The sequence below is a fragment of the Palaemon carinicauda genome, chromosome 6 (genome assembly GCF_036898095.1).
Source record: "Palaemon carinicauda isolate YSFRI2023 chromosome 6, ASM3689809v2, whole genome shotgun sequence".
In the NCBI taxonomy this organism is placed as follows: domain Eukaryota; kingdom Metazoa; phylum Arthropoda; class Malacostraca; order Decapoda; family Palaemonidae; genus Palaemon; species Palaemon carinicauda.
In genome coordinates this window covers 9,434,450-9,447,900 of record NC_090730.1, presented here as the reverse complement: position 1 = coordinate 9,447,900, position 13,451 = coordinate 9,434,450, and the positions used below count along the sequence as shown (strand labels likewise).

Below are 13,451 nucleotides of genomic sequence, written 5' to 3'. Positions count from 1 at the left end.
GCCCTCTTGAGGAGGAATCTCTGGGTCAGCAAACCCATTGAGAGACCTCATAAGGGTCAGAACCTGGCAAAATGCATGTTCTGACTCCTGCAGCTCTCCTCTGGATGGACTAGCAGCGAAGTCTCCTGTCCCAAAAGGCTCTTCTTGGGGAGACTCGCGGACGTTCTCCAAGTGACTGGCTGGCTCCGTTCTAAGTCTTGACGAGGACTTCGGTACTGTCTTGGAGTCCTTCGACTCCCTCCTGGGAGGGATGCAGGACTCCAACAACGACGGAGGTAGGCTCTTCTCCGCCCCTACCCGAGAAGACTTTCCAGCGCGAGGTGGGGTTTCCCTCATTGGTGCGATGGGGGAACGTCTCACCTCACGTGACTCCCCTGAGGACGGGTAATCCTCATCCGAATGAGAGGGAGCAAATGTCTGGCGGGGGGAGGGGGCCTGCCTCGAAGGCTTACGAGGAGACAGCTTAGTCCTAGGAGAAGTCACCGCGTCCGAAACGCCTCTTTTTCTCTTCAGGGGAGTAGACGCAGCCAAGGATTTGTGGCCCAATTCAAGAGAGATCAGGCTTGACAGCCTGCGTGACTGCTCTGATCAGTGCCCCATACCAAGCCTGCTGGCTGATGGCTGCGCTATCAGACACTCCCTCTGGAGGTACGGGGATCGACTGATCCCTAGGAGGAGTTTCCATAGGGGGGTTCGCCTGTAAAGAAAAAGAAGACATAGAAGAATTGTCCCTGGACCTTTCTGAAACCTTCCCCTCTACCGGCGAGCGCGCTGTTCCGCGCTTGTGGGGGGGGGGGGGAATGCGGCGATGATGACCTTGCCGCACGTTGTCCTGCAGCCTCGCGCGTGCGAGGATATTGACGATCGCGCTGGGGAGCGCGCTGGCGCTCGCGCAATGGGGAATACCCGGGGTCGCACGCGGGAGACTGCTGGCGCGCGGGCGGGAGACTGATGATGCACGCGCGCGAGGGCGCGCAGGCGAGCGATGGCGCGTAGGAGCGTGCGCAGGAGACATCGGAGAGTGCACAGGAAGCTGTTTGCGCGCTCACGCGAGGGTGAATGTTCGCACGCGGGCGCAAAGGATCAGGAAGAAGAGCCCGTGCGGGCGAGAGATCGTGCGCCCCATATGATGTCGTCGGGCACGTGGGCGCAGGAGAGATATCCCTTGCGCGTGGGCGCGCAGCTGGAACCTGCGCTCATTGGCGCGCCTCTTGTGGGCGCACATCAGGCTGGCGATGCGTTGCTGCTGTGGGAGATGGGTGTGGGCGCGCATCCTTGTGGGTGCGTGTAGGTGAATGCACACAAATGCGCGCTGGCGAGGGATGGCGCGCAGGTGAAGGCAGACGGCGCATTGGCGAGCGCTGGTGAGGGATGGCGCGTAGGCGAAGGCAGACAGTGCATTGGCGAGCGCTGGCGAGTAGGGGAAGTCCTAAACTTCCCTACTGCACCCAGATCCGAAGATTGTGATCGCGCAGGAGTGCGCTGGCGCGCAGGGGCGAGCACTGGTGCGCAGGTGAGCGCTGGCGCGTTGGTGAATGCTGGCGCGTTGGTGAAGGCTGGCGCACATGGCGCACAGTAGGTTGAAGGCGTGCAGTGGCGCGCTGGCAAGCAGGCGAGTGCTGGCGGGCAGGGGAGCGCTGGGGCGCTTTATCAGGAACCTCGGCAGCAGGCGAGCGCTGGCGCGCTATCTCAGGAACGGCAGCAACAGGTGAGCGCTGATGCGCTACCTCCGAAACCTCAATGTCAGGAGAACGTTGGCGTGCATGCTTGGCATGGCGCATAACGGACATGTGCACTAATTGGCACGTACTCCCTTGTTGCCCCCAAGGGACAGGTGCCTGTTTTTTTAAAACAGATTTGGTTGGCGCATAAGGCGCATCAACAGCCAGGAATGGCGATGGCAGGTCAGCAGGTCTGACGCGTGGAAGGTCGGCGTGCCCTTTGTAAGGACGACCTTCCACTTTAGGGGATCGCAAATGATCCGCAGAGGGGTCCAGGGTAGTAGCAGGAACAGTCGGAGATCGATGACGAAGCTCCTCTGCGGCCGACCGCCCCGACGATGATGAACCGAAAAGGCACCTCCTCACCGTCTTATAAGGTGAATGAAGGCCTCTCCGCCAAAGAGGAAGGCGAGCCTTGCGACGTATACGCCCTCTGGGGGCCATTGGGTCAGCAAGCTGACCTTCAGCAGTCCTCCGAAGAGGAGTCTCTGTGAGTGAACTCCCCCGAGGAGGAGAATCACTGTCAGGAGAAACTGTTGGACTTAGTTTCTCCCTCGTAGGTTGTGCAGGATCGGGAAAAACTAAGCCTTCAGCTACTGAGGGTTGAGAGGTTGCAGAGGTATTAGGAGATACCGCATTGGATACCTCTGACACCACAACGTCGACAATAGACAGAGGATCAACCTCTGCCAAAGTCGGCGACCGGGAAAAACTAAGCCTTCAGCTACTGAGGGTTGAGAGGTTGCAGAGGTATTAGGAGATACCGCATTGGATACCTCTGACACCACAACGTCGACAATAGACAGAGGATCAACCTCTGCCAAAGTCGGCGATTGCTTGACAGCGGCACCCAACCGGATGATGTCAATCAAGGCTTCCTTGGAGGGCGAACCCTAAATCAGTTACATTAACATTTAAATCCTCCCCCGGGCGAAGAGGTGGAGCTGCCTCGCTAGGGGAGGCAACGCCATCTCTCGAACCCCGAGGTCGGGAAACAGAACCACGGTCTACGCTACCACTTGACCATCTCTCGAAAGAAACTGATCGAGTGGGAGCTTCGGATGTGGTTTGGGCAACGGAAGAAGGGTCCTTGGGATTTTCTCCTTTCAAAGGAATCTTCGAAGGAGAAATATCTCGCCTGGACTTCTTCTTCCGTCGCCGAGAAAGCCTCTCCCACTGGGAGGTAAACCACTCCCTGCACTCACCACACTTATTACTACTATCACATCGTTGGCCCCTACAGTAAGGACAAATGGTGTGAGGGTCCGTTTCGACCGCCGACATAAAAGTACCACAAGGGCGGTCGGGTAATCCGGAACATTTGCGCATCTTCGCAGAGGCCAACTTCACACACAAACCTGTAGGAGAGAAAGCAAAAAGAGAGGCGAGGGTGAGAGCGGACACGTCCGACTACCACCCGAGCCGAGAGAAAAAGTGAGCTCAAGCACAGGTGTGTGTGAGGGGGAGGGGGTTTAAGCGAGCTACCCTCCCTACCCCCCACTAACTAGCGGTAGGGTAGTAAACCCTAGTTAAAATTCTAATGGTTCGTCATTTCAGCTACGCCAAAAGTAATAACCCCTATTAAACAGCGTGGTTTGTATGTCAGTTACTGAACAAACGTACTTGATATTGATATAAAGATATAAATCAGGATTATGGTACCTATGGATATACAGTATGCTTTACATTGAAACATACCTTGTTCTGAAGGAGTATCAAGATGTCATGAGTTGTTTGGTAAACGTTCAAGACCTTAAATCAGGGCAGTCTTCAAATTTGAAACCTTGGTAAGAAAGTACTACTCCAGGTGGGATACTTGTATTCTCTTCATTATTTTCTATGATATATTAGTTTCCGACTTATCTCTCTTCTCTGAATTAGTCTTAGTTGCTCGAGTAGTCGTTTCCAGGTAACATTGAGACTCAATTTGCAGTCGTAAAATTTGTAAATTCGTGTTTCCGTATCTGGGTTGATATACCCTGGATTCCACATGATCTTGCATCCTGTAACAAAATAAAGTACAGTACATTATACGACATGAATACAAGGAAGAATGTTCAAAACAAGACTGAAAAATCTACTCTACATTTTCCTCTGCAGTTAAATTTACGAAATCTGACAAGTGTTTGCAGTCACCATAGGAAAACCTTAGAATTCCCCCAACAGTTTGGATTTTTGGTTGCTGAGGTTTCAATTTGTAAAACATTTCATAAAAAATGACAAATTCGTAGGTAATTTGAATTTTTCCTAACTATACAAACCTTAGCTATTTAATCTGGGTTATTACTTTCGGTGTAGCTGAAATGACGAGCCATTAGAATTTTAACGAGGGTTTACTAGCCCACCGCCAGTTAGCAGGGGGTAAGGAGGGTAGCTTGCTACCCTCCCCCACCCCTCATTCACCTGAGCTTGAGCTCACTTTGCTTAGAGGTAGGACTTCAAGAGGGATAGGGCTGGTGGGAAAGTTTGATTAAATAGCTAAGGTTTGTATAGTTAGGAAAAATACAAATTACCTACGAATTTGTCATTTGTTCCATAACCGAAATACAAACCACGCTATTTATTATCGGTGACGCACCCGTTAGGAAGAGTGGAAAGTCCCAGCCAGTATTGGCTTTTGGCTTTGCCAGAGGACTCAGTATCTGAGTGTGTCAGCATTCAACAATAAGGAGTCCCTGCTAGAACCTTGCTACACAAGGGCTGTAGCCTACATAAGCTGTGTGTGAAGGTATGAGGTGTGACTCGTCCTAGGAAGTTGACCTGTAGTCCTTTAGATGAAAACTTTAGGCTAGGACTCTCCCAATACCACCTCGTCAGGGTATGGGGACGTGACAGTACAGTATTAGCTTAATACTAGGAACACAAGGAAACATGGTTTACCTGCAGTGGTTCGAAGTCAGCTCTGCAGAGAACCCAGGATGCTGCTTTCCCCAAGAGAGGGGAGGATGAAGAAAAGAATAAGGGCCAGACATACCTTTTCATTCATGCAGACTAAGACCGGGTAACAATGCCCTCAACCTTCTGCTACAGTACTTGGCCATTAAGGAGCCTGAGGTTTTAAACAAGTTGTTGTGCAGCCACCACAGGACCGATAGAAAACGTATTGAGCCTCCTGTGGGTCACGTCTTGCAGGTAGTGGGCTGTGAAGGTCGTCTGACTCTTCCACACCCCAGCTTGTAGCACCTGCGTCACTGAAAGGTTTTTCTTGAAGGCCAGGGACGTAGCTACACCCCTGACATCATGTGCTCTAGGGCGACGTGACGGAGGAGGGTCTGGATTCAGGGACAGATGGATTGCCCTACGAATCCATACCGAGATGGTATTCTTGGTAACCCTCCTCTTAGTCCTCCCAGTGCTCACAAACAATGCCTGCACCTGGGGACGAACTGCAGCCGTTCTTTTGAGATATAGCCTCAGACTCCTTACTGGACACAGTAGGAGATGGTCTGGGTCATCTGTTATAGAACGAAGACTCGAAATCTGGAAGGAGTCGAACTGAGGGTCCGGCACTCCCGGATACTGAGTCTTAGCAATAAACTCAGGGACAAATCTGAACGTTACCTCCCCCCTTCCCCTTGAATGGGCGATGTCATAAGAGAAACCATGAAGTTCACCGACTCGCTTGGCCGAGGGCAAAGCTAGTAGGAACACCGTCTTCCAAGTTAGGTGGCGATCTGAGGAGGTCTCTTAAGAGACCTGAGAACTCGAACCACGTTCCATGGAGGTGGTCTTACTTCCGACTGAGGGCAGGTAAGTTCATAACTTCGTATGAGTAGGGAAAGTTCCAGCGAGGAAGAAATGTCCACTCTTTTGAGCCTGAAGGCTAGACTTGAGGCTGAGCGATAGCCTTTCACCGCCGAGACTGAAAGGCGCATTTCTTCCCGCAAATACACGAAGAACTCCGCTATTGCTGGAATAGTGGCATCGAGTGGAGAGATACCCCTTCCACGGAACCAACCACAGAAGACTCCCCACTTTGCCTGGTAGACAGATGCGGATGACCTTCGCAGGTGTCCAGACATCCTGACCGCAACTTGTTACGAAAAGCCTCTCTCAGTGAGGAGATGCTGGATAGTCTCCAGGCATGAAGTCGTAGCGAAGCTACGGCTTTGTGAAAGATGATGGCGTGTGGTTGTTTGAGTAGCTCGTGTCATGGAGGGAGTTCTCTTGGAAGTTCCGTTAGGAGTTGCAGAAGGTCCGGAAACCATTCCCCGTGATGCCATAGCGGAGCTATAAGGGTCATCGAAAGATTGACCGATATTCTGGTCTTGTTGAGCACCCTCATCATCAGACAGAACGGGGGAAAGGCGTATACGTCGACGTTGTCCCACCGTTGTTGGAAGGCATCTTGCCAGAACGCCTTGGGATCCAGGACTGAGGAGCAGTACTGTACAGCGGAAGCTTGAAGTTCAGCGCTGTAGCTAACAGATCCACAGTCGGGGAACCCCACAAAGTCAGGACTTTGTTGGCTAATAGATGATCCAAAGACCACTCGGTACTCACTATCTGCGACGCTCCGCTCAGATTGTCGGCAAGCACATTCCTCTTGCCTGGAATGAAGCGAGCCGATAGTGGAATCGAGAGGGCTTTGGTCCATCTCAGTATCTCTACTGCAAGATGGGATAGCTGCTTTGAAAAGGTACCTCCTTGTTTGTAGATGTAAGCCACTACTGTGGTGTCGTTCATCACCACCACAGAGTGACCCCTCAGGTATTGTTGGAACTGTTGAAGGGCCAGGAATACGGCCTTGATTTCTAGCAGATTTAAATGGAGGCATTTTTCTGATTCTGACCACAGGCCTGAGGTCCTGTGTTGCAGAACGTGGGCCCCCCACCCTTTCTTTGAGGCGTCCAAAAACAGCATCAAATCCGGGGGGAGGACGAGAAGATCCACACCTCTTCGTAGGTTCTCGTCTGTCACCCACCACTGAAGGTCCGTCTGTTCCGCAGGACCCATAGGGATCATAACGTCCGGGGAATCATAACCCTGATTGCACCGAGACTTGAGTCGCCATTGGAGGGATCTCATCCTGAGGCGACCGTTGGGAACTAGACGAACCAAGGATGAGAGGTGACCGAGGAGACGTAACCACGATTGGGCTGGAAGTTCTTCTCATCTAAGGAAAGGACTTGCGACCCTCCTCAGCCTTGCTATCCTGTCGTCTGATGGGAAGGCTTTGTGGAGATTGGTGTCTACGATCATGCCTAGATATACCAGTCTTTGAGTGGGAAGCAGAGAGGACTTCGAGATTTACCATGATCTCCAGATCTTGGCAAAGTCCCAGAAGTTTGTCTAGGTGTCGAAGAAGGGATGACTCCGAGTCTGCTAGGATCAGCCAGTCGTCCAGATAACAGAGGAGACGGATGCCGATCCTGTGTGCCCACGACGATATTAGGGTGAACACTGGTGAAAACCTGTGGTGCTGTGGAGAGACCGAAACACAGCACCTTGACCTGGTACACCTTGTTGTCTAAGTTGAATCTTCAGTACTTCCTTGAAGACGGATGGACTGGGATCTGGAAGTACGCGTCCTTCAGGTCCAGTGTACACATGAAGTCTTGCGGTCTCACTGCAAGTCTGACCGTGTCGGCGGTCTCCATGCTATACGGAGTTTGCTTGACAAACTTGTTCAGAGCTGAGAGGTCGATGACTGGTCTCCAGCCTCCAGATGCCTTCTTTACAAGAAAGAGTCGAATGAAGAAGAGTGGGGACCCGTCGAGGACTTCTTGGAGAGCGCCCTTCTCCAACATGGTCTGAACTTCTGCCCGAAGGGCTTGCCCCCTTGCCGATCCCATGGCAAGGGAGCTCAACGACACTGGATCCGCTGTCAGATGTTGTGAACGGGACGCGATATCCTTAACTGATTATGGAAATCGTCCAGGAATCGGCCCCGAGTTGCTGCCACCTGTTCGCGCAACTTTGTAGGCATCCCCCCACTGGTGGACATGCAGGGGGACTGCCAATCCTAGCGTTTGCGGCCTCGGCCGCTCGTTCGAGGATATTTTCCTCCTCTGGAGGACTTTTTGCCTTTCTTGTCCTTGACAGGAAAGGGCTCAGACACCGTCGTCTTCGCTGCAGCTGCCGGTTTCGTGGTCTTGGAAGGACGCGGTTGCTGGGGTGCTGGAGGTTTATAGGGCTTCGATGTTAGAGCTCTATGTAGGAGAGAGTCCTGGTTGGACTTCCTCCACCTCTCAGCTGCCTGCTCCACGTCCTTAGACTCGAACAAGTTCTTCCCCATGACAAAAGAATGTCTGAGCCTGATGATCTCAGTATTGGGGACCTTTAGATGGAATCTCTCAGACACCGCATCTCGACGTTTCAAGATGGTATTAGCCCACAAGTTCGAGACTTGGTGGGCTAGAAACTCGATTGTACGAGGGCCTGAGAGTAAAAAGGTCTCCATGGCCTTCCTGGTACTTTCTTTGGACAAATCCTTTGAACGTAACAGGATGCCTAGGGGCCCTAGCCAGATGTCCAGCCACGAAGTTGCCTGCATGGCACACTTCGCTACCTTCTCCTGGCTAAGGATCTCCGTCGCCGAGAACGAGACCTGCCGGTTGGAGTCTCTCTCTAGAGGGACTCCCCTGGTAAACTCTTCCAAAGAGTGGTGTAGGGGAAGAGCTAAACAAGTCTCCTCAACGATGTCAAAATACCTTCTCTGTTGGACACGAGGAGGTGGGAGGAGTTTGTTGCCGGCGCTGGATCAGCTGGAGGAGGAAAGCTCGGAGAGCTGGGCTTCGACCTTGTCTCTGGCACTATTAACCCCTTGAGACCAGGGCAAAGCCACACTGGCCTTTGAGGGTTTTTGAGTCCCAAAGACTCGGTCCAAGACCGTGTCTTTGCCCTCACGAGGGGGAATCTCTGGATCCGCAAACCCATTGAGATTCCTCATAAGAGTCAGAACCTGCAAGAACGCATGCTCTGACTCTTGCAGCTCCCCTCCTGAAGGGCTAGCAGCAAAGTCTCCTGTCCCCAAAAGCTCTTCTTGGTGGGACTCGTGGACGTTCTCCGAGTGCTTGGCTGGCTCCGGCACAGTCTTGGAGTCCTTCAACTCCCTCCTGGGAGTGATGCAGGACTCCAACAACAATGGTGGGAGGCTCTTCTCCACCCCTACCCGAGAAGACTTTCTAGTGCGAGGTGGGGTTTCCCTCATTGGTGCGATGGGGGAACGCCTCACTTCGCGTGACTCCCTTGAGGACGGAAAATCTTCGTCCGAAGGGGAGGGAGTGAAAGTCTGGGGGGGTGAGGAGGCCTTTCTCAAGGACTTACGAGGAGTCAGCTTCGCCCTCGGAGAAGTTACCACGTTCGACACTCCTCTCTTCCTCTTCAGGGGAGTAGAAGCTGCCAATGATTTGTGGCCCAGCTCAGAGAGAACAGGCTTAAAAGCCTGCATGACTGCTCTGACCAGGGACCCAAACCAAGGCTGCTGACTGACAGCTGTGCTGTCAGAAACTCCCTCTGGAGGGATTGATTGATTTAAAGTTTTCAGGCATCCTGACATCTGAGGTCATTGACGCCGGTAACATTTAATTTATGTATACAAAAATAAAAGATAAAATAAAATAAAAAATAAAAGAGTATTCAATTAAAATCATAAAAGTTGAATGTAATAAAAGTTAAATATTTTTCAGAAGACCTGCTTCTGAAATAAATCTAAAAATGCCACTTGCATGGTAGGACACATCATTTCCAAGAATCTTGGCAAGGATGAACCTGCCACCCTCACCTCGAGCCTCAAACAAATATCTATTCCGCAAGTTGTTATAATTGGGGCATTCGATCAGCAAATGCCTTACTGTTAGAGGTACTAAGCAGTCATCACAATACGGTTGGTGTTGGCCCTTCAGCAGAAACTCGTGTGTCAACCGAGTGTGACCAATACGGAGACGACAAAGAGACGTCTCCCATTTTCGGGGCATCATATTATACCTCCAAGGAGATATGTCATTTGTTATCTCTCGCATTTTATTGCCATCTTGACTATCCCATTGCTGTTGCCATTTATTGCAAACCAAGTTCTTGATGACAGGTAAGAAATCATTACAGGCAATGGGATACCTTCTTGGCAGCAACTCGGATGCAGCCTCCTTAGCCAGTGAATCTGCCTTCTCATTCCCAGACACACCTACATGTGCTGGAACCCAACAAAATTGAACTGTTATACCTCTCCGTCCAATAATGAGAAGCCATTCTAAAATCTTTAAAACTAGAGGGTTATTAGAATTAAAAACTTCCATAGCTTGAAGGACACTCCTTGCATCACTAAAAATTGTAAAATTACTCTCCTTCTCCAATGCTATTTTCTCAATAGCGGTTAATATGCCATACAGTTCGGCAGTAAATATGGAAGCGGTCAGAGGAAGTGCACCTCTACAATTAAAACCATTACTATGTACTCCAAATCCAACGCCAGCATCAGATTTGGAGCCATCAGTATAGATAAAAGTTGATCCTCTATGTTCTTTAACATGTTCATTAAAAAGAGACCTGGCTTCTAGGTCTGACATATTCTTCTTATCTCCAATAAAATATTTACAAAAAGATATCTCTGGTAACTTCCATGGAGGCGTTGATGATACCTTGAATGGAAGTACCTTATTTCTAATTATATCCAGACTATTTAATAATCGTTTCACCCGAAAGCCATAGGGTTGAGGAGATTTTGGGTGCAACTCAAAGTATGATGCGTGTCTTACAAGGCTTGCAGTCTGAAAGGCTAGAGAGTTAGGGAGTCTTTGCAATCTAAACCAATACCGAAGAATGGAAGACATTCGGTAAAGGTCTAGAGGTAACTCTCCAGCATCAACAAGGAGACTTGGGATAGGCGAGGTTTTAAAAGCTCCAGTAGACAATCTAATACCTGCATGATGTATCGAGTCTAATATTTTTAACCGGCTTGAGGTGGCTGAAGAATATACCTCACAACCATAACTAATTTTGGAAAAAATCAAGGCCTTGTATAATTTTAAAATAGTACTGCGGTCTGCCCCCCATGATGTATGGGATAATACTTTTAAGATATTCAGAGCTTCAACACATTTAGCTTTTAATGCTTTTAAGTGAGAAACCCATGTAAGCCTACAATCAAATATCAAACCTAAAAATTTAGCTTCTCTTGCACATGGTATCCGTTGACTTTTAATGTATATATCCGGGTCTGGATGTACTCCCCGGATACGACAAAAATGGACAATGGTAGTTTTACTTGTCGAGAACTTAAATCCATTCATGTCAGCCCACTGGATAATTTTATCAATAGAGAGTTGGATTTTTCTCTCAACCATTGCCATTTTAGTGCCAGCAAATGATATTGAGAGATCATCCACAAATAATGTTGAGAGAACATCCTGGGGAATGGCTGAGGATATCCCATTAATTGCTAGTGCAAAAAGGGTTACACTCAGCACACTACCCTGAGGAACTCCTTCTTCCTGGCACTTACTCTCTGATAGAGTTTCCCCCACTCTCACTTGAAAAACTCTACGTGAAAGAAATGCCTGAATAAATAGTGGCAGCTCTCCTCTCAATCCCAATTCATGAATGGTTTTAAGAATACCATATCTCCATGTGGTATCATATGCCTTTTCAAGGTCAAAAAATACTGTAACATGGTGCTGTTTGGAAGCAAAGGCTTCACAAATAGAAGACTCTAGTCGTATCAACACATCAGTCGTTGAGTGCATTTTTCGGAATCCACATTGAATCGGTGATAAAATACCTTTCTTTTCAAGGTACCACACCAGCCTTGCATTGACCATCTTCTCCATGATTTTACATAAACAAGATGTCAATGCAATTGGACGATAGTTTGCTGCTAAAAACTTGTCTTTACCGGGTTTTAAAAAGGCTAAAATAATGGCTAGTTCCCAAACACTTGGGTAACTATGATCATGCCATATTCTATTAATAATACTTAAAATAAATAGCTTTGTATTAAAATGTACATGTTTAATCATTGCATATGGAATTCCATCGGGTCCAGGGGCTGTATCATTGCAATGAGCAAGTGCGGAATCAAATTCTCTTTCAGTGAAAGGAGAATTATACGACTCTTCCCTTCTTGTTGCAAAATTTAAAATTTTTTCTTCAGTGCTCCTATACTGGTGACCAGGGGCTCCTTCACACTTGCTGGATACATTTGAAAAATGATTAGCCAGGGCATTGCTAACATCATTTGCTTCGGTTACATACTGGCCATTCACCTTCAACACTGGTGGTGGGTTGGGGGTGAATTTGCCAGCTATCTTTTTTACTTTCCTCCACACAGCAGATGGTGGTGTCCTACTGTTAATGGAGGAAACAAAAGACATCCATGACTGGCGCCTTGCTTCTTTCATGGCACGACGGAACTGTGCTCTACATTTCTTGTACATAATTAAATTCTCATCAGTTCTGCGTCTACGCAATCGTGTTAGAGATCTTCTTGTGGCTCTGTGCAGGGCAGTTAGTTCTGAAGACCACCACAGGACTGGTCGTCGTTTGAATAACCCTGTTGTTTTGGGAATTGAATTGACTCCAGCTGTATGGAGAGTTCCATTCAGTAAGTCTATGGCATCATCGATATTTTCAACTTGTCCTGCATCCCCCTCAATTTCGCTTAGTTCACGAAATTTATCCCAGTCCGCCTTGTCAAGATTCCATCGTGGCGATCCCTGTAAAGGTGGACCATTGTTGGTGTTTATAATGATTGGTGCGTGATCACTAGTATGCCAATCATCTAATGTTCTCCAATCAAAGTCGAGAAGGCAATTAGAGCTTACGATTGATAGGTCAATACATGACAAGGTACCTGTCTGGACATGAAAGTGTGTGGGCTCTCCTGTATTAAGGAGTCCCACATCTTCATTTTCCACAATTGATGTTATGATATTTCCCCTCGTGTTTGCTAAAACATCACCCCACAAAGGGTGTCTACCATTCAAATCTCCAAGTAAAAGGAAAGGTTGAGGGAGTTGTTGAATAACCTCCACTAAGTTGTCATACAAAATGTTATCATTTGGAGGCAAGTACAGAGAACAAATTGTATATTTTCGCCCTATGTCGATCTGTACAACCACTGCCTGCAGAGGTGTACGAATAGACAGAGAAACTTGGGGAACATCTCGACGAACGTATATGAGACTTCCGCCATGGCTCCCCACTTGGTGATCATATGGTGTCCTATAACTAATGTATTCGCGAGGGCAAGGGGTATTATGATCAAGTTTGCTCTCCTGTAGACAAATAATTATGGGGGAATGCTCATGAATAAGGAGCTTAAGTTCTTCATATTTGGCCCTTAAACCCTGACAATTCCATTGCAAAATGGAGGAAAAAACTATGGTTTATAATTTGGTAGACCCCTTGGATGGAGTCTTCCCATTAGCAGTGTTTGATCTAACACTATTTTTTGGTGGTTTTATTAAAGAGGGTCTTGATAGATTGGGTTTAGAATTTATGATTTTCTTTTTGTCTTTTTGATCTGATTGTTGAGGAGGTTGGTGGACCTCCACTTGAATTTCCGATTTATTTAAATTGACTTCCAGATCAGAAATATCAACTGACAAATCATCATACTTATTTGACGTCGTAATTTTGATATTTCTTATGGAGGGGGGCGAGAGAGATGGAGGTCTCTCTCTTTTCCGATTAGTAGGTTTTGAGCTACCAGGTTTTTGCACCTTCCCCAATACAGGTGCACCTGGTAACTTGGTGTCAGGTGGCATCTCCATCAAATCAGGCAAGGACATG

At 48.5% G+C, this 13,451-nt stretch overlaps 1 protein-coding gene across 1 annotated transcript; it reads right to left on the bottom strand.

The window, feature by feature from the left end:
* Nucleotides 1-547: 547 nt before the first annotated feature.
* LOC137642359 (uncharacterized) lies at nucleotides 548-3,050 on the bottom strand. Its single transcript, XM_068374853.1, has 3 exons — nucleotides 3,014-3,050; nucleotides 1,449-2,407; nucleotides 548-697 (listed from the first exon to the last, which is right to left on the bottom strand). Exons 1-3 carry the CDS (start codon nucleotides 3,048-3,050, stop codon nucleotides 548-550), a joined length of 1,146 nt encoding a protein of 381 aa, XP_068230954.1.
* Between the last annotated feature and the right edge of the window lie 10,401 nt (nucleotides 3,051-13,451).

What these genes read in the sequence shown, in the direction of transcription:
- LOC137642359 (XM_068374853.1), bottom strand. Translation starts at nt 3,050, where the DNA reads ATGCGCAAATGTTCCGGATTACCCGACCGCCCTTGTG. An exon ending in ATTACCCGACCGCCCTTGTG is followed by an intron (nt 2,408 to 3,013) that starts GTACTTTTATGT and finishes CGACTTTGGCAG; the next exon opens with AGGTTGATCCTCTGTCTATT. An exon ending in ATCACAATCTTCGGATCTGG is followed by an intron (nt 698 to 1,448) that starts GTGCAGTAGGGA and finishes TTTTCTTTACAG; the next exon opens with GCGAACCCCCCTATGGAAAC.